The sequence below is a fragment of the Pungitius pungitius genome, chromosome 18, assembly GCF_949316345.1.
Source record: "Pungitius pungitius chromosome 18, fPunPun2.1, whole genome shotgun sequence".
Lineage (NCBI taxonomy): Eukaryota > Metazoa > Chordata > Actinopteri > Perciformes > Gasterosteidae > Pungitius > Pungitius pungitius.
In genome coordinates, this window is record NC_084917.1 from 7,649,913 (window position 1) to 7,670,457 (window position 20,545).

General features: G+C 44.3%; 3 protein-coding genes across 4 annotated transcripts; all 3 read left to right on the forward strand.

Annotated features, from left to right (window-relative positions):
- The first annotated feature begins 255 nt into the window (after nt 1-255).
- Nucleotides 256-10,555, forward strand: LOC119226512 (oxysterol-binding protein 2-like). Its single transcript, XM_037484574.2, has 14 exons — nt 256-647; nt 1,483-1,688; nt 4,566-4,816; nt 4,921-5,089; nt 5,752-5,872; nt 5,950-6,016; nt 6,114-6,251; nt 6,338-6,583; nt 6,687-6,807; nt 6,958-7,061; nt 7,240-7,335; nt 7,683-7,867; nt 7,962-8,182; nt 8,614-10,555. The coding sequence occupies exons 1-14, from the start codon at nt 481-483 to the stop codon at nt 8,754-8,756; spliced, it is 2,235 nt and encodes a 744-aa protein (XP_037340471.1). The 5' UTR covers nt 256-480; the 3' UTR covers nt 8,757-10,555.
- A 503-nt stretch (nt 10,556-11,058) lies between these two features.
- slc35e4 (solute carrier family 35 member E4) lies at nt 11,059-17,580 on the forward strand. 2 transcript variants are annotated; one of them, XM_037484633.2, is made up of 3 exons: nt 11,059-11,246; nt 11,788-12,443; nt 13,957-17,580. In XM_037484633.2, the coding sequence occupies exons 2-3, from the start codon at nt 11,837-11,839 to the stop codon at nt 14,493-14,495; spliced, it is 1,146 nt and encodes a 381-aa protein (XP_037340530.2). In that variant the 5' UTR covers nt 11,059-11,246; nt 11,788-11,836; the 3' UTR covers nt 14,496-17,580. The 2 variants fall into 2 exon arrangements, with proteins under 2 accessions (XP_037340530.2, XP_037340529.2); XM_037484632.2 differs by having other exon boundaries at nt 11,818-12,443.
- Nucleotides 17,580-20,217, forward strand: smtna (smoothelin a). The gene is made up of 8 exons (XM_037484657.2): nt 17,580-17,667; nt 18,037-18,121; nt 18,254-18,329; nt 18,430-18,558; nt 18,652-18,685; nt 19,029-19,146; nt 19,273-19,424; nt 19,608-20,217. Exons 2-8 carry the CDS (start codon nt 18,041-18,043, stop codon nt 19,753-19,755), a joined length of 738 nt encoding a protein of 245 aa, XP_037340554.1. The 5' UTR covers nt 17,580-17,667; nt 18,037-18,040; the 3' UTR covers nt 19,756-20,217.
- Nucleotides 20,218-20,545: the final 328 nt, after the last annotated feature.

The window sequence follows — 20,545 nt, forward strand, 5'->3', positions numbered from 1 at the left end:
GTGATAAAGACGTCGTCATGATCTCTCTCTCACACATCAAACGTTACAGGCTTTACTATCACACGCATTCAGTGCTACAGGCTCGTCCGTTATAGAGTATCATGTATAATAATGTGGTTGTTATTTAAAACCACGTAGATATTCTTAAAACCACCTCAGGGAAGAGCGGGCGACCCTGACATAGCTTCCCCAAACAGCTGCAAGCTAGCTTAGCTAACGTCAGTTAACCGGACAGCTACAAGCTAGCAGCTTTAGCTTAGCTAACTACACAGCTATAAGCTAGCTGCAGCTTTAGCTTAGCTAACCGCACAGCTACAAGCTAGCGGCAACTTTAGCTTGGCTAACCGCACAGCTACAAGCTAGCTGCAGCGTTAGCTTAGCTCACCACCCAGCTGTTGACAGGCGGCCCCGACTCCATCCATTCCTGCAAGAGGAGGAGGAGGAAGAGGGGGGTAACGGAACCGGACCCGAGAGGAGCAAATGAACGAGCTGGTGAGGAATTTGCCCTCCCCGACTCTACCGGGGCTCCAGCTGCCGTGTTTGAACACCGGTAACTACAAAGGCTGGCTCTATAAATGGACCAACTACCTGAAGGGTTACCAGCGGCGCTGGTTCGTCCTCAGTAACGGCCTGCTGTCCTACTACAGGTAACGCGGCTCCCCTGCAGCTCCATCCCGCACTGGGCGCCCCTGTTGTATTTATTCGTTAAATATTTACACAGAAGTTTAGAGCAAACAATAAATGTATTATTTGCAACTGGGGTTTTGAAATTGGGAAGTAAAACTTTTTAAGGAGAAATCGCCTTGTATGAGGCCAGCTATGCAACTAGACATATTTTAGCCATGAAATGAAAAATGTCGATTCATGAGTGGTGAATAATAATTCATAATGATTATATTAATAGTTCGTTTGCTAATGTTAGTTGAACTTCAGTTTTATTTGTTAGCACAAGTCAAACGACACAGAAACAAACCACATACTTATAATCCAGTGGTTCTCAAATTGAGGTACGTGAGATTTTTTTTTAGATAAATTTAAAATTGGCATCCATTCAAAAATACTTATTATAGTTAATTAATAAATATTCATTAAGTGTAAGTTCCTAAACTACATTTTATATTCAGTACGCTATTCTATTTTACTATCCTAAAAACCCTAGGCGCTGTGTATTACTTTTTTTTTTCAACCAAAATGCTTTGCATTGTCTGTTTTGTATTTAAACCATAACCAAATTCTAATACACCTTGTAAGAGCTTTCACTATGATAATAAATGGAATGTTTATAAATGAGGCATAATCACATAAGACGAAAGATCATTGAGTTAAGCAACTCTGTTCATTCTAAGGCCACGCTTTATGTTTGACAGACTTATTGTGATGCTCGCCTATTCCAGTAAAACAGTAAACTAAATTAATAATCTAAATTGGTACTGGTCCCATTTTGCTCATCTATTCTCCAACTGTTTCGTTGGCCTCCTTCAGGACTCAGGCGGAGATGGCTCACACCTGCCGGGGCACCATTCCCTTGGCAACGGCACACATCGAGGTAGGGGACACCTGTCACCTGGTGTTAACCAGCGGAGGCCGAAGCTACCACCTGAAGGCCACCTCTGAGGGAGAGTGTCAGCGATGGGTCTCTGCCCTGCAGCAAGCCCGGGCCAATTCCACTCTGCTGATGCACCACTCAGGTTAGATGGATACCTTATTTTCTGTGTTGTATGACCCATCGGTTTGATTTACTTGTTAACCGGTGTCTAGTTCTAACTAATATGTGGTAAATGTTCACACACAGTACTGTTCAGATGTTTGTCATTTCTTTAAAGAAGGAACTTTTCAGAATATCCCACTTATGTATTTGTACTAAACAACATGGTTCAGCAGTGAAAGTCTAAGTTAGACAAACCAATTAAGCTATAACCTTTACGCAGACTCACAAAACACGACCTAAATGCACATTTTATTTATTTGTTATTAAACAACAGGCCACAAGGGGGCGATGTTGTTCTATGTGTTCACAGTCTGCTGGTTCCAACCTTCTTACATAAAGTCTGGTATTCATCTACATTTAATCACATCATTTCATTATTACGTTACCTTGCGACATTCACTGTTTACCTCCGGACACTATTACACAACATGATATCACATATCTGTATATTATTGACAGCGTCCTGCTGCTGTCTAGCTGTTATTTGTTAAAAAGAAGAGGATGTGCAGTGGATTTATTCCCCTCTTGTGCCATGCAGCCACCATCTCCCTCCCACCCGACTCTTCTCCCCTTCTCTGTCTCCTTCAGTATGACGACAGCAAGAGCTCAATGAAATGACCTTCCTTTAAGCTCCTCCTCCTCTTCTGCTAGCAGGAGGGGGAAAAAATAGAGGGTGTGAGGATTTTCATTGAAAATATTTTTCACCATGTGCTGTGGACAATAGGGAGAGGAGGGAAGGGGAGTGTAGCATTTTCAATGAGAGTCACCTTGTAAGTAACCTTTTAATTATTCTAGTGGGAGGCAGAATACTATTTGGTATAGAAGCTACGTGCGTGCATGTGTGGTTTGTAACTGATACAGTGAGCGTTTATGGAGTTCAATAAGTTTGGCTGTATTTTGTTAGTGTGTAAATAAGCAGATTGGATTTCTCTCAGGACAGATTCGCCTTAAAGTTTACAAAATGGCAGCGTCATTTTCAATGTCACTGCAGAACAACAGAGCACTGAATGTGTGATTTTTCTCAGGAGAGGGGTGTGTCTTTATGTACCCTGCTAGTAACAATGTAAGCAACAGTAGGTGATGTCTTCTGTTTGTCTGGCCACGTTAGCATGTGGAGATCATAACTGACTGATATATCAGGTGTTAACGCTGTATCTTGTTTAACAAAGGACTCGGTCTCATTGGTGAGTGATTACAGCCAAAAACACTACTAATATTTTTTCACAGTATAACTTTCTGGGCTCTTCCGATGTTACTATGAACTATTTGTTTTCATCATTTATTAATTATCTGAGAACGGCCATGTGTGCCGATATCCTACTATTCCAACATACCACTCAGTCAACAAACATGGGTTTTGCTTTATGACTGGTTCACATATTTCTAGGCAGAATAACCAATGTGTTTTGATGCGTGTGTAAGCACACACAAAGACCCTTCTGTGTTTTGGTGTGTAATAGTGTGATTACAGACTATTAGTGCATAAGCCTTTGTTTATGAGTGGCAATAAGAGCTGTGCAAATGAATTGGCTAGAATGGGTTTGAAGAGCAGCAATTAAAAGGCTATTACAGAAGTTATTTAGCGCCTCACTTGTAAAACAACATCACCATGAGCACAGTATTTATACGTAAAATTGTATGTTGTGATATACAATTCAAACTTCTGGGACCACCATTAACTCCAGGGTGAAAGTGTGAATCCAAACATACGCCCTCAAGGGGGAAATAGTGTCACTCAGGTTGTTATACAGCAAGCTTTCAGCATGTTACAGTCAGGCTTTGATGGCTTCATCTATATTTCAGAGGCTTCCTGTACTTCCTCTGATTATGAACACACATTCCCTCTTCCTACACTGTGTCCATATTGTAGCTCAATCTATCACCTGTGGGTGTGATGTCATGATTTAGCGATGAATCACCTATTTGTCTCGGTGTCCTGCATGAAAGATAACACATTAGTACTCAGAGCAGACCAGTAAGCCTCAGCCTCATGGTATGATTCCATGCATGGGTTTCATGGCTGTAAGAAGACCTGCACCTCCACATTCCTCCCTCAAATGGGTCGTGAAACCATTACAGACGCCTGAAGGATTTTTTTTCACCCTCTGATTGAACAGACTAGTAGTAATTTGTCTCCTGCTTTTGGTAATCATGTCTCTGCAGTCGCTGGCCCAGATTCATAATAGTACACAGCTGTCTCTCTTTATCCCACCTCCTCTTTCTCGGGTCAATTATTGCAAGCACTATTCACAGCCGCAGCATGTCTTCAAAGGTCTTTTTAAAATCCTGAGTACCTTAAAGTACTCAAAAGGGATTTATCCATAACCATGTCTACCAAGGAGATTGATAGATAGGTTTGTTTACGCGTAATGTTCATATTTGTCTAACATCCCTGAGACTGATGGCTCAGCTCATGCCAAAGAGAGGTAGAGAGTGAGATAAATAGAGGGAGGGAGACATACATATAGGGAGGGAGAGGGAGAGAGAAGGGAAGGGGAAGTGCGTCATCGTTTTTTCTCCCGTTTCTTCTAAAAATAGCCAAGCCTCCTGATTGCAGGGGCTTATGTTTCCAGGGCAACGGTGTTCATTCACAGCATTCCCATCTTGTAGAGGGAGAGGTGTGGGGGACATCGGGGTGGGAAGTGTTGTTATCTCCCTCCATCCGCTCCCCACAATCATTAAGTATTAAAATAGATGTGTTTTCCAATGTCTGATGTGCTGTTTCTACTCTACAAATATTCCACCATAAACACCCAAGCTTTTCATTAGACACATAACATCTACTGATTCCCGCCATCTTTGCTAAGAAAGTATGACATTGTTTATCCGTCTGACTTTTTTTTTTGCCTCTGTAAAGACGACTCGGGAGATGAAGGGCCCATACCTCAGGAGGACCGAGCCCTGACCCAAGGGGTGCTCAAGACTCTGGCCAGCAAGCTAGACGACCTGAGCACCTGCAATGAGCTGATAGGAAAGCACGGCGCCGCCCTCCAGCGCTCCCTCAGCGAACTCGAGGAACTGCGCGGATCCGCCGACGGCACAGACCGAGTGAAAGCTGTTAATGAGCGAGCCACCCTCTTCCGAATCACCTCCAATGCTATGATCAATGTGAGTGCGCTGCAGGGATCCGATCGGTCGTCCCTGTTAACGAAGGGGACGCGGCTCGGGGGCTCTGCCCGCTTATTGAGATGTGCGTTGTGTTCACACTTCAGGCTTGTCGTGACTTTCTCGATGTAGCAGAATCTCACGGCCGAAGGTGGCAAAAGACCCTGCAGTATGAGAGGGAGCAGCGTCACCATCTGGAGGAGACCATCGAGCAGTTGGCCAAACAGCACAACAACTTAGAGCGAGCGTGGAGGGAGAACCCCACTTCATACACAGGTGAGCCGATTCACCCGCTTCAGTGCGAGAGGCAGAGTGGTCTCACGCAACAGCAGTACGGCCCTCTTCTGGCCAGCAGTAGCGATGCATGTGTGATCCATGTAAGTCAGACCTATAATATATCGATTTGTTGTGTCTTTATATATACAAAGGTAAAAAAAACAACAACCAAATGTTTAATTTCTGAGGATAGTGAAAAGACTGCTTGTTTTTTATTCAGATTGTCATTTGTGATCATTTAAGCACATCTTTTATTTAATGTTTTCCCCTTAGGGTGGTTGAGGTTTGTCTTGTAACAATTGTTTCTCACTCTTTGTTATTTCGTTGTGATCATTATTCATGATTTAACGTTCCTAAATTAAATAACTAAAACAATAACATAGCTGTAATGAATTTGCATTTACTGTTAATCACGGTTACATGATCGATACACAAGTGATTTTGTGGTGACTGATATATGTATTATTTATGTTAATGAACCGATATATAAATTGGTTAAATAAATGCTCTTGGATTCTTTGCAAAGAATTAGGGAATGATCATCAACTTCCTTCGATTTTTTTATTGTTATAATGTAGTTATAATGTTGTCTTTTATTTGTAAAGCAGTAGTATGTATATATTTAAAACATTCCGCTAAATGTCCTGTGCTGGCTGCCGTAGAAGTGGAGCGGTCTCAGGAGGGGGATGCGAGTGATGAGAATGACGAGGCAGAGTTCTTTGATGCGATGGAGGACTCTCCTGCATTCATAACTGTGACTGCTAGCGGCGCCATACAGCACAAGTGAGACGTCCTCCTCTCTTTACAAACCAGTGGACCGTTCCTGTGAACTGTATTTAAATGATGCCGCTTTCTCTCAGGCGCTCGGGGAGTAATCAGAGTATGACGAGCGCAGGAATGTCCAATGACTGGACTCACAATGAGAATGTAGGTCCCCGAGCACGATAAGTTGTTTCTATACATAACACAAGGGCACTTGTATCAAAAGGTCTTGTTAAAAATGTTGTTGCATTTTCTTTTTCAGGACACCTCGGGCACAAACCACATGCAGCTACGGAGAACACGGCGCAGCCGTATTCCCGACAAGCCGAATTACTCTCTGAACCTGTGGAGCATCATGAAGAACTGCATTGGCAAAGACCTGTCCAAGATACCCATGCCGGTAAACAAAAACAACAAAAAAAGCACACAGCACATAGTGATAGTGTTTTGAACTGGAGTGACTTACGAGGACCCTTTTTCTTCCAGGTGAACTTCAACGAGCCGCTGTCGATGCTGCAGCGCCTGACGGAGGATCTGGAGTACAGCGAGCTTCTGGACCGGGCGTCTCGCTGTCACTCCTCCCTGGAGCAAATGTGTCTGGTGGCGGCCTTCTCCGTCTCCTCCTACTCCACCACGGTCCACCGCACGGCCAAGCCCTTCAATCCGCTGCTGGGGGAGACTTACGAGCTGGACCGGCTGGAGGAGTACGGCTATCGCTCCATCTCTGAGCAGGTGAGTTTCACCGTTTGGCCTCGCGGGGGTATTTTTACTCTCCCGGCGGCGAAGGACGTCCATATTGCCTCTGCTCACACCAGCTGATGCCATTCACCGCCAGGTCAGTCACCACCCACCAGCTGCGGCCCACCATGTGACCTCACAGCGAGGTTGGACCCTGTGGCAGCACATCACTATCGACAGCAAGTTTAGAGGAAAATATATCTCTGTCGTGCCATTAGGTGAGTGTCAGATAAATTTATGCGGTACGTAGAAATTGCCCCGTCCATTTGAATTGTAAATGAACACAACATATCTGTGAGAACATAAATAGTGAACTGTGTAAAACTGTGATTTTATTGTTTGCGTGTCTTCCTACTTTTTCGCTGTAGGAAACATTCACCTGGTGTTCCACTCGAGCGGAAACCACTACGTGTGGAGCAAAGTCACTTCAACGGTGCACAACATTATCGTGGGGAAACTGTGGATTGATCAGGTGTGCTGCTTTCCTGTCCCAACCACAACGTGTCCTGTGGGATCTAGAGGCCTCCATTCAGGACACAGAGGAGTTACTGTTCAGAAAGACAAATGGGCAGAAATTCAATAACACTAATTCACTTCAATGAGTAGATAATACGCCTTTAAGTCACATCCGTTGTTCTTGCTGTTTGCAGTCTGGGGATATTGACATCGTCAACAACACTACCAAGGACACCTGCCGTCTCAAATTCTGCCCCTACAGCTACTTCTCCAGAGACGTCCCCCGTAAAGTACGTCTGTTCTGTAGAGAGAGATTTCAGATGGCATATCGGCTTCGTTCAGATTTCATTTTATTTCACACAGTTTTACACTGTCAGCGTGATATTGGTTCTTAATATGTTCATTAAAACCTTGTATCCTCAGTGTATAATCTTTTAAGAGATATCTTCCTGAAGCATGTTTAACTGAGAAGCAGGAACATTAATAGTTCAATTAATAGTTCATACCACATCTTCTGTTACGTGCCATCCCAATTTCGAATTTGAAAATGAAGAGGGAAGTGGTACCGAGCTGAGAGCAGGCGCAGCCTCCGTGTAACCGATCTGCTCCGGCGTGTCGTCCACTCCGGCGTCTCTAGGTGACCGGAGTGATCGAGGACAGAGACGGCACAGCCCATTACATTCTGTCGGGGACCTGGGATGACAAGATGGAGAGCGCCAAGATAGTGGACAGCAGCCAAGGATGCGGAGGCTCCGAAGGCAAACAAAAGACAGTTTATCAGACTCTTCAGCCCAAACTGTTGTGGAAGAAATACCCTCTGCCGTGCGTGGACGCCGTCTAACACATTCATACTCTAAGAAATACACACTGCCCTTTTTTCTTTTTTTTAAGATCTCTCCTCTCTGCCCCCCTTCAGAGATAATGCAGAAAACATGCACTATTTCTCCTCCTTGGCTCTGACTCTCAACGAGCAGGAGGACGGCATCGCGCCCACCGACAGCCGCCTGCGGCCCGACCAGCGGCTGATGGAGGCGGGCGTGTGGGACGAGGCGAACACCCACAAGCAGCGTCTGGAGGAGTGTCAGAGGCTGGAGAGGAAGAAAAGGGAGGCGCAAGCTAGTCAGGCCTTGGAGGAAGGTGAGAACAAGGACGGGGGGGAGGGGGGGCAGGGGTTAATGAACCCACCCCTCCCCCCCCTCCCCTCTTCACTCACAAATGTTTGTGCTTATCGTTACATCGCCTGAATGTGCAGAATGCTGTATGGGCAGTTTGGCTCATCTTAAAGTTTTGTTACTGATAAGAAGGAAAGAAAGACATGTTTGAAACTTTCAGATTGCACAAACTGAGAGTAAGCTTTCTCTTTAAGTAGAATTTATTATGTATCCAATGTTTTTTAGTTTAAAAAAAATAAACAACACCATAGTTATACACTCATTTACTCTGTTACATGGCCAGTAATTTAAGAGCCTGCTTTCTACAAACCAGACAATCAAACTAATGGTGTGATATAAAAGAAAATAGGATACATTCGAGCCATGTCTCAAGAAAACATGCCTCTGTGTCACCAGGGCAAGACTTGGAGTGTTACCGGCCACTGTGGTTTGAAAAGAGGGCAGATGACACCACGGGAGAAAGTACATACGTCTACCGGGGCGGCTACTGGGAGGCCAAAGAAAGACAGGACTGGAGCCAATGCCCCGAGATCTTCTAGCAACCTCCCAATTTCAAACATTACTCCTAATGTAAGGATACTCTGTGCCATATAGTGACGATTGTGTGTTTGTGTGTAACATAAAACACGCTTTTGCTCCCCCATAATGATCTACTCTCTTCTGCTCTGCTCCAGCTCTATTCAGAACGCATGGCCTCATTTTACGTGTGCGCCGTGTGAACGCTTATTCAGCACCACCAAAAGACAGATTCAAGGGAGTACATTGAGTGTGAGTGTGTGTGTGTGTGTAACCGAATTATTGACATATGCTTCATAGAGAAAACTATTTACTATTGGGTGTGCACAGGGATGACTCGGGGGTAAGGAGTGCTGCGGCAGTTCTGGTACAAGCACGGAATGTTCTCCTCAAAGCGGAGGGAGACACTCGGCTTGAAAGGACTGTAGCAGGACGACGCATCCTTCTGCTCGTAGGCTTTTTGACAGCAGAACTTTATTTATTCAACCCCACCGCCAGATTTCTGATTTTTCTTTCTTACTGTTGCCCAAACTGTATATCTTGGAGGAGCAATTGTCCGGTCCGGCAACTGCTGCCTCCACAGGACCTTGAAATTGTTTGCATTAAAAACTAGTGTGAAAATAACTGCTGGAATCAGAGAAAAGCACTAATCTCAACTGGAGTTTGGAACATCAAGCAAGCTTGAAGGGTCTAACTGAGGACATTATTGACTTGTATCATGGGAAATCTTTTTGGAGCTTTCCTCACACCAAGGACTAAAAGTGAGGATGTCTTGACCTCTGCTGTATCTCTTTTGACCATTTGTCTTTTAAATTTGTCCCTCAAGTCCCCACACTCAATGGAACAGGAGATCACTGAAGTACAAGTCTCTGATGTACTCTTAGAAGTTAGTTTGGTGCTCAACCCTAGTTTTGTTCTTAGTTATGTAATGAAGCATTAAATCCCAAATCGCAATCTCTCAGATTCTGTATAGATTATAGAAATCTAGCAGTATTTCAACGATTTGTATTCAAACGATCAGGGCTTATCATCTTGGTGAGTAGCAGCGAAGGTGTTTCGCTGTGTCAACAAATTGCTTTATTTGGATATGTCAGCAATAATTAAATTGCACACAATGTCACTTGAGAAGAATATACTTTTTTCAGTAGAAAATGTATGTTTTGGTGACAGAATTCCATTAGCAAAATGATAACTATGTTAAATAAAACATCTCATCTTTACACATCAGTCAAGGACCAGAAAAGTATTTAAGAAAAGAAGATCTATTCTGATGTGTGTGTACATTAGTAGTAAATTGACATACAAAAACAAATATCAACTTACTATATAGTTTTCAGCTTATTGTAGAGCAAGAGCCACATGTGTAATTGCCTGGCTGCTATCGGCCTGTATATTGCGAGACTATGTTAGAAATAGAATTGCCTAATGTATGATCATTGTATACAATTATTGTTTCACATTACTTGAACATTCACCTTGTGGGCGGTACTTAAACTATGTGTTTGTATATAAGCTTAAAGCGAGATTGTATACCTGTTATTGAGATGTTAGGAATATGACATTGATGATGCAAAGAAGGTGTTGTTTAAATAAAGCACAATGTAATGTTCTCCTGCAGGTAATGATACATGCTACATAATCTTCCATGGCATTATATAGCTATGCATGCTTTCAGAGTGCTTAAGCACATCTGTAGTGGAAAGCCTCTTCACCCAGCTCCTAGTTTGTGGACACTTTCTGAAACACGATGTGAACTCACCTTCTGTGCCCAATGAGCACCTAAATATCATATTTTTGAGCTCAAATAAAAACAAAGCTGACACCTGCTGTTTACTGTCAAACTGATGTTGTTAATGTCTTCTAAATCACAAGGGACAGTTGATTCCGAAGACCTCCAGCGAGGCAGTGTCTGTCGTAATGCCTCAAGAGTCAACAATATATATTTATCTTGACCGCTGTGCTGATTTAATATTAAGATGTGCTAATGGAAATGGTGATATCTAAACCTTCTATAAACTTGAATTCATGATAGTACGTTACAAAGTCAAAAACATGGGGTAAAACAGATTTGCTTCTTTGTTGACTTTGTATTTTTTCTTTGTTCAATTTATTTATGCACAACCCTCACGTGTATCATGCACCCTGACATATGATGCTACTGAAAAATGTGTTAGAAGACTGTGTAGGACCACTAAGTTGTATAAAGTAGTGATATCGCACGGATGTCCAATTTGGACAGTTTATCATAATTCATAATACGTGTGTATATTTTAGTTTAATTCGCATTTCAAACGTGTCGTCGAGAGAGAGAGAGAGAGAGAGAGAGGTTACATCCAGCTTGTGCACACAAAAGAGTGGCATCGCCCTTTAAATGAACCATCCAATGACACCGAGGCTCGTGCGTCGCCTCCACTCGTCTGACAGCACAGTGACAGAAGACCGAGGGGATGAGATTCGTTTCTTCAGAGCTGGAGATGCTTCCAGCGCCGTCTGGGTACACGTCAAACAACAAGGTAAACCTGATGCCAAACATGCCCCCCCCTCCCCCCCTGTTGCGGTGTGAGTAACGTTCACGTTACGGACGTAAGAGTGACCGCTCTGTGAAGGGTTACATAACAAACACAACGTTAGCTTAGCGGCGCGCTAACCAGCGTTAGCATGACGGGTTGAGCGCAGAGGGACGATCAGCTGACCGGTGTTACGGTTGAAAAGGCGACCTTGTTAAACCGTTACACCTGCCACGGTCCGTAGCACAGGGCAGCGACCTTCACCGACCAGACGGGTTTCTTTTGTATTTTTTTCATTTTAAACTAAAGGAACTGTTGAGCTCTTGCGTTTGACTTAGCGAACGCCGCGAGACGAGCAAGTTTCGCGGTTTGGGAACAACACGGCGGGGTTTCGCCACAATTAAGTATTTAGAGTCAGCAAGGAGGTTAAAAACGCCACTCTCTATTTAGGGGATTCAGTTCTAGGTAAGTCATCATCATGTTTACAATTTCGCTGCATCCCCCCCCCCCACCCCTCTCCTCATTTCTCCCCCCTGTCTGCCCCCAGCCCAGCATATGTCCTTTTATTTCTTTACAGAGAGGACAATGATACGAACATGATCAGGGCCGATGGCTTCTCAAAATGCGAGGCAACTCTGCAAGAGAGAGGCAGCAGCAGCAGCAGCAGGAGGAGGCCCCCTGCAGAGATGCTCCATCTTCTGTCCGCTGTTATCGTGTGGCTGGTGACGGGAACCACCATCTCCAGCCTCAACAAATGGATATTCGCCGTGTACAACTTCAGGTACCCTCTGCTGCTGTCAGCGCTGCACATGCTGACCGCCATCGTGGTGGACTACGGGCTGATCAAGCTGCAGGTGATCCGCCACAAAGGCGCCGTGGACCAGGACCTGACCCCCAGTGCCAAGTGTAAGGTGTTCTTGTTGAGTCTGACGTTCTGTGCCAGCATTGCTTTCGGAAACATGGGCCTGAACCACGTCCAGCTGTCTTTCGCACAAATGATCTACACCACCACGCCGCTGTTCACCTTGGCCATCTCCACGCTGATCCTGGGCAAGCAGCATCACATCCTCAAGTACACGGCCATGATGCCCATCTGCCTCGGGGCCTCCTTCAGCATCATGGGAGAAGTCCAGTACGATCAGGCTGGCTGCATCTTTGTGTTCGCGGCGACCATGTTGAGGGGCGTCAAATCCATTCAGCAGAGTAAGTGACGTTTTCACCTCAGACTGTCGACCTTGGGTTTTGTCGTTGCTGTTGAAAGTTTCCTTCTAAAGTTATTAACAAAGGATCTTTATTAACATTTCAACCCGTCACACCCAGTACACCACAGATGATTCACTCCTCAACCCACTCATTAAGGTGGAAAGTCACAGGGGCTTATTTTTTGGTTTCTTAGGGGACTTGATACAAACAATGGTAGTCGGTGTAAGCATGAGCAGGGTTTTCCATCCTGGAGACGCGCTGCTCTGTCTGTTGCTTGTTCAGGCAAAAATTTGTTGGATTTAGGTAAGTTCAGTAACTGTTCTGTGTTTTCTATATAGATTATTTATTTATTTATACATTCATTCAAGCCTTCCAAGACAGAACGTGCAGTTGGACATACAAGATAATTGGCTTTTGTTAAAATGATTTTTAAAAATGGTTGAATAAACAAACAAACAAATTCAGTCAACCGTTTTAATATTTCTTGACTCACTTGTATTAAATAAATAATGGGGATTTTCCTGTTGTAACAATTGAAACCATCACCACACAAACACCACTGTGAGGTTGTATACGTCCATATTCTGAGTGAAGACGCCGCAGGGAAGGAGACGGATTCCCTTCTTGAGTTGATATCGCGTGTGCCGAGTCGTTTCCTATGTACTCATTATCTAATGTTCTGTGCTCTCAGAGAGGCGTTTGTGAAAGGATTTTTTTGTGTGTGTTCAGACGATTAGGTTCTATAATGTCATTACAGCCTCCACAACATAGTTGTCAGGGAGGAGGTGAGTGAGGGTGAGAAGAAGAAGTCTAAAAATATAAAGAGGCCTTGTATTCAATTTTTACTTAACATTTACAGATATTCTGTTTTGGCTCCGAAGGGTTTTAACGCCACAGACTCACCAGAGACATGGCGGGGGGGGGGGGGGTGTATTTGTTAACGCGGCCGGGCAGGTCTACGCTGCTGCTTATCATTTTTATTTTTAATCATGACCAAACATTTGAGTCCATCCGCAGAGGCCCGAACTCGCTGGGCAATGTTGTCTCAAGTTTCAACTGGGCTATTTTCATCCTCTTTAACTTTGTTGTTGTAACACTTTCCCATATAAGTCAAATTGTCTTTGACACACTGTCCGTAGTCCACCTGCTTTGGTCACATGCACAGACTCGACGCATTTTAGTCCTTCCATTGAAAGGTTTTACAGCTCCCCTACATAAAGGCATTAAGGCAAATTACATTGTCCACTCGGGAGTTTTGCATGATTTTCTGTCATTGCTTCAAGGCTTATTGTTCTTTGGAATGAGTGAGTAGCATCGAGTCTGTCTTTCTTATTTGGACCAAAAGAAAACAACAGGGACTGTGTTTACAGTCTCACACTGCCTATTTCCTCCAAATATTCCAGTGGGATGGGGCCTCCTAACGGCCAAAACAGGAGTTTTCTTCTCAATAGGAAGTGCCACTTATCTTTTCCCCCTTTCGTAACGGTCACGTGACGCTCTCTGCTCTTCACAGGCATCCTGCTTCAGGAGGAGAAAATCGACTCTGTGTTCCTGCTCTACCTGATGTCCATTCCTAGCTTCTGCATCCTGGCCGTGGCCGCCCTGGCCCTGGAGAACTGGGCCCTGCTGGAGTCGCCGCTCCACTACGACCGCCGCCTGTGGCTCTTCATCCTGCTCAGCTGCCTGGGCTCGGTCATGTACAACCTGGCCAGCTGCTGCGTCATCACGCTCACCTCGGCCGTCACCCTGCACATCCTGGGCAATCTGAGCGTGGTGGGCAACCTGCTGCTGTCTCAGCTGCTCTTCGGCAGCGAGCTGTCCGCCCTGAGCTGCGCCGGCGCCGCGCTGACGCTGTCGGGCATGCTCATGTATCAGAACTCTGAGTTCATCGTCGGCTTCGTGGCCGCCCGCCGGGCCAGAGGCGGGAAGCGTGCGGGGGGGGATGTCCCGCCCGCCGCCGCCGGCGCGGGGGGGGGCTCTGGTGAAGCCGGCGCTTCTGAGCCGGCGCGTCAGCGGAGAGCGGACGAGAAGCCGGGCGACAAGGCGGACTAAAGAGGTGAAGGAGGAGATCGAGCTCTTGATGGACGAGGTGATTGGATTTTCTGGCAATGACTTCAGCGGCGATGGTGCGATGGATCCTTTCTTATTTATTTTCGTTTTACTATCTTTTAACTTCCTCACTGTGCCGGTTAATTTCTCCTCGACTCACACAGAGAAGAAGAAGTAGCCTTTAACTGTCCCGCGGATGGGAAACGTTCTCTCCTTCATCTGTAAATCCCTCATACATGGCCTTTGGCGGTATATGCACGCACAAGCACACTCTGAACTGTTTGGACACCTCGCGAGGTGTATTCTTACTGTCACTCATACTACACTGTGAAGATGTCCTGATTGACAGAGGGCTCTGATCGATGTGTCGTGAGGCTGCAAGGCGCCTCGGAAAGCCTTCCACCTCAAATCTGAACTGGCACATTTTGCATAAAACGATATTTATTAGTGTAACGTGACATTCACCCTGTTATGCCAGGAGACCGGGTTTTGGGCAGCTTCTTTTGTTTTTGGTGTTTTCATCGAACCAGTAAACTTACGGTAGACATTTTTTTTGAGGAAGAAGAAGAGATGTCTCTTTTCCTCTACTGAAGCACATTTTTAAAGGCTGGAATTTTGTTCTCAGACAACTCAATTAGTCAAATTATTCTTATTCTATCTTTTTACAGCCAGGAATCACTGCAGCTTTTCTTGATAATTAGGTTCACGGGTTCTCTAAGGAGTGTCAACTCAACTATAGCAGTCTTTTCCCCTGTGGAGGTGATGAGGAAAAAGAAGATCAAGATGTCCTTTTACGGTTGCATCTTAAATCCCAGCCAATCTCATCTGTTTTATGTTCCCTTTCTGTGGGAGACTTTTTATTCTACAAGATGATTATTTTTGTTCTTATGACAAAACGCGTTTTATTCCCTTTCTAAAAAAAACGATTTCATCTTTTGGACTATAGCAGTCACAGGCATTTTCATGCTGTAGCTTTTGGTCCTAGAGTGTCCTGTACATGCATACATGTATTATTAGTCGGCACACGATACTCTGTCTTCTCTTTTCAGAGAAAAGTTGTGTCTATTATGCAGAAGACTGCATGTCGCTGCCTCTGAAAGCATCTTCATGATCAAGGATGTCCGTTACTGTGCACTCCCTCCTACATTTATCCTTTGCCAAATGTCAGAAAGCTTTTCTTTCGGTCAAACTGTGTCAAAATACTGGTTCCAGATGTGATCATTTTTCACATCCGAGCTCTTACAAGACTACGAAGCCATACATCTTCTCCTTTTTTTCATTTAACTTTAAACACTTTTTTCCAGAAAATACCTTTTTTATGTCGGATTGTACGCTGAAAGAGTTTACTTGACGGTCCACTTATGTAATCTTTCCACGGTGCATTCATAATATAACACTCAGAAACATCATGTATGACCCCAAGATGCTTTTTTTCCCCTGTTTCACACAGTCTTTAGAAATAGTGCGAGGAAAGGAATAAAACGGGTTTCGGTTGCAGTTTGATAAACTCCGTTGCTGGTTTGATATTACAAACTCAATTACAGGTTTTAAGATTACGTACAGCGGGTGATTTCACTCGTTTTACATTATTGAATACCTCAGCTGTTAAATGCGACTTGTTATGCCCTTGTTATTAACTATTGGACTAAGATCCAGCAGCTTTTGCAAAACTACAATTAACCGCAGCATGCGACTGATTCTGTCTGCGTTCAGTAACAAGCAGAAGTTAACATATTTTACTACATGATTATTAGGAAAATGATAGGAACCCAGTTGTATCTCATTTAAACGATGACGCGCTGGTGGAAGTTTGGCTGCTTTTTCTGGTGGATAATGTTGAGTTGATGAAGAGTGAGGGGCAAAGAAACTGTTGCACTTAAAAGGTAGAAAGAGGCTTCCTTCGAGGCCCACGCTTCCTGTGTACATACTGGTTTAGTTGTTTGCAAAGCTATTTTGGTGTAAATAGTTGTTTATGATAATGTATTTTATAGTTATGTGGCTGGTTTTAACTATACTGATTTAAAAAAAAAACATTTGCCTCATGCCTTATTTGGACATACTGTAGATAAGAAAAGAGGGAATTTATTTATCATTTTTTGAATTTTTCTTGATTTATACTTTGCCAAAAGCAACTGCAGGTGCTTCTTTTTCGGGGGCAAAAATATGGGTGATTCATGTACACATGATCTGCAATTGCTTGAATAAAAATAATAATAAACAATTACGATACTAACCAAGTCAATAATTCAATTAATTTCGTTTAGCCCAAAATCACATCTTTTCCTCAGAGGGCTTTAATTTCTGAAAAACATGCGACCTCCTCTGTCCCGGGACACTCACATGCAGCACAGAACAAACCCACAAAAACAGTGGTTAATGACATATGAAGAACCCTGAGGGAGAGCAGCGGAGGAGGGTTCCCCTCCCCCAGGATGGCCAGACGTGTTACTGATGCCACGTATACAGAATGACCTTATACCTTTGTTTAGTAGGTTTTTATTTTTTTAAACTTGTTAACAGTCATTTTAGTAGGAAGCCACTTTGAAGTAGTTGCGCGTGTTCACCACCTGGGGGAGCAGTTTCTTCTGCTCTCCGATCTGTTCCATCGTTCCCTAAATCGGCCTGAACTGTTAAACTCTAAACAATCTGAAGCTGAAGTGTATTTTGCTATTGGTCTTTTCTTCTAGATTCCTTTCTGTGTGTGTGTGTGTGTGTGCTTTTCTGTTCTCACTGGTAAAAGATTCCTCTACTTCTGTAAACACTGTTCAGCCTTTTGCCTGAATAAGGCAGTGCTCCTCACTTCTCCCCCCCCCTACTTAACTCTTTGTTTCCCAGCCAAAAGAGTCTCCTGCTTCTCCCTCCAAACCAAATGTTGCCAAGTGTAGTACTGTGGTGTTAGTCACGACAGTTCGGTGCCGTGAAGCATCACCTGACATGACCCAGGGGTCTGTGACAGGGCAAGGAGAACCTCTCCTGAGGGCGACAGAGACTTCTCCTCCTCCTTCCCATCCTGGATGGTTCGCGCATGCAACCTCCACTTGCTCTCCGGACTCGTATCCTCGCGAAGCGCTGCGGTGTGAGGTCAAAGCTGGGGCTCTCGCGGCTCTCCAGACCGGTCCAGTGGAGAGGCTGAAGCACTTATAAGAAGCTCACGGGTTTGCGTCCTGAGGAACAGGTGAGTGATTGACAGACACATTCCAATATTATCATATATCATACATGTGTGTTTTCCACAATTGTTTCACTTCATTTGTGCCATGAGGCCAGAGTGTTTTAGCTGTGTTTGAGCACGTCATGTTACACTTTATCACATCCTTTTTTAGGACTGGTCCCGTTCTGTTGTGCACTCCGCTAGTCGCTGAGACGCACTGCTTGAGCAAGACGGCAGCTCAGTTTGTGTCTCTTAAGACTCACACAACTGTTTATACTTGAACCCCTGTAATTGCTCATTGCTTAGTGTAAATAATCAAAACAATCTGGTCTGTTTGGTCTAAATAATGTACTTCATTTAAAAAAAAACATTTTTCTTTGCTCCCTCCTGTAGTAACATGGAGTCAAAAGCTGATGTCAGATCAGTGACCAGTGAACAACTGGCTGCTATTGAGGATGAAGAGGTTCTCAACAAGATGGTGAGGCAGATTTTAAGTTACTTTGTGCCTCACTCATTGCACAAACAGCGTTCTGAGAGAATTAATCATTTGGATTTTCTTTTATTTAAAAAAAAAAGTAGATGACCTTTAACCCAGTCGTTTTTTTGTAAGCTGGACAATGCAACAGACTTTGAGGAGAGAAGAATGATGCGTGCCGCATTAAGGGAGCTGCTCAAGAAAAAGAGAGGTGAAATCTGACGCTCACCATGCAGGTTCACCACAAACCCATCTGCAACTTCCTCAGACGCTTCGCTAACTTCTCCAAATCCACCATCATCTCTCGTCAGATAAACGGGAGCAGGACCGAGGGTCGAGGCAGCAGGACCTGAGGCAGCAGGGCCTGGGCGGAGGAGGGAAGACGGGCGGGGCCGTTAGTGTAGGCAGAGCATCCATGAACCAGCAGCCACCGGCAAACAGTACGTTTATAACGACGCCCTTTCAAATCTCATGTGTCATTTAAATCATTTTAGCCTTCTTGACTTTGGTTTGCTTCTCCGCATCTTTTTGAGGGTCGGCCGGTCAGATCTCTCCATCGACGGGCAGGTGAGTCCATGATTTGCTCAGTTTCGGATCAGCAGGTTTTAAAAAAACCTCTAATCCCAAAGATATGCCCTCTTACAATTTGTGTATTTATTAAAGACTTTGAAACTGAAAGTGGAACATTTCCACGTGGTGTGAGGTGAATCCCTATTTAGTGTGGGGCCACTACTGAAAAATGTCATTCTACTGCTCCAAAACAAAGTGCTTGTGTGTGAGGTAATCTGCCCAATGAGGAAATAAAAGCGTTTTTGTTTTTCAAACCACTTCCCAAGTGAGAAGACGAGATAAGCCATATTCTCTGTCCATGCGCTGTGTGCATCTCCTCGACTTTGTCTCTTGTGCTCAGCGCGGCCGGCCCCGCCGTAGCCTCGGCTCAGAAATGTCCTCCTGCTGCAGCACCCAACGTTAAAAATGTCAAACAGATGCTTCTGGACTGGTGCAGGGCCAAAACAGAGCCATATGAGGTAAACATGGCCCGACTCTTGTCTTTGAATTTTTGCCCAACGGAGCTATACATAGCTTTGCCTCTTATGGCTCATTTTCTTTTGCCACTATTTCTTCTGAACTGAATCCCCTCTGGTGTGAGACAGGGGGTGAACATCCATAACTTCTCCTCGAGCTGGAAAGACGGCATCGCCTTCTGCGCCTTGGTGCACCGCTTCTTCCCCGACGCCTTTGAGTACTCCACCCTCAACCCAAACAAGCCCAGGGACAACTTCCAGCTGGCTTTCAACACTGCCGAGTGAGCTGTCATTCCTTATATGAGGGGGGGGGCAGATGCGTCTTGTCTGGAGCGAACTCCGGCAGTGCGCCGCAGATTAGGGGAAAAAAACAACACTTCACAGTTATGTGTCATAGCTTGTCTCAAGTTGTTTGTCAGTCTCTCTCTCTCTCTCTCTCTCTCTCTCTCTCTCTCTCTCTGCAGGAGGCTCGCCGGCTGCCCCCCTCTGCTGGACCCGGATGACTTAGTCCGGATGAAGGAGCCCGACTGGAAGTGCGTGTACACGTACATCCAGGAGTTCTACCGCTGTCTGGTGGAGAAAGGCCTGGTCAAAACCAAAAAGCGCCCGTAGAGGGGGGGAAAGGTCTCGTGGGTTGACACTGATTTTTCAATTTTTAACAATGAATACACGTCAACGCATGAGCTGATTTTAAGAGATACGCTTGTGCACCTTTTTCAACTAAACATTTCGATTTTGTCTCTGATCTTTTACTTGATATCTGGCTGAGGAATGTGGAGCTTTTGTATTGGTTTGTGTATTAGCAGGGACTTGTGGATATTAGTTCTCTCAGTGGACAGCTGGCTCTAGAGCATTCCTTTGAGATTACACATTAATGCATTACTGCATTAATCCACATCAGAGCCATAGAAAATCTGGGGACAAAATGTTATCATGACGCTGTTGAGACCCTGAGCATAAGTGTATCGTGTGACAAATTTGAATAAATAGCAATTCCATTATACATGCTGTTGTTGTGTACATGACTGATGATCATATACTAAATGGTACCAGCTAATAAAGTGATTTATTTTCCTGGTATGTTATGCAACAACTCCTTGTGTTTTATTCAGGACGATGCAAACAGAACACAATAAATGGTGATTTGGTTTTTGAAGTACATTTAGGGTCTAGAGCAACTGTAATAATAATAATTACATGCTTATCTGTCCAAGAATCAGGAAAATCAGGATAACGTGTATCTTGACTTCATCTGCCTATAAATTAGAGGCCTATAAATTACACACACAACCTTTTATTGTTGTTGTAATAAGTGTTTTACTACAAACACTAAACACAGTTATTGTATAGTTATTGTGCAGGTGTCACAACTCTGATGTCCATATCAAATAAAGTTTGAATA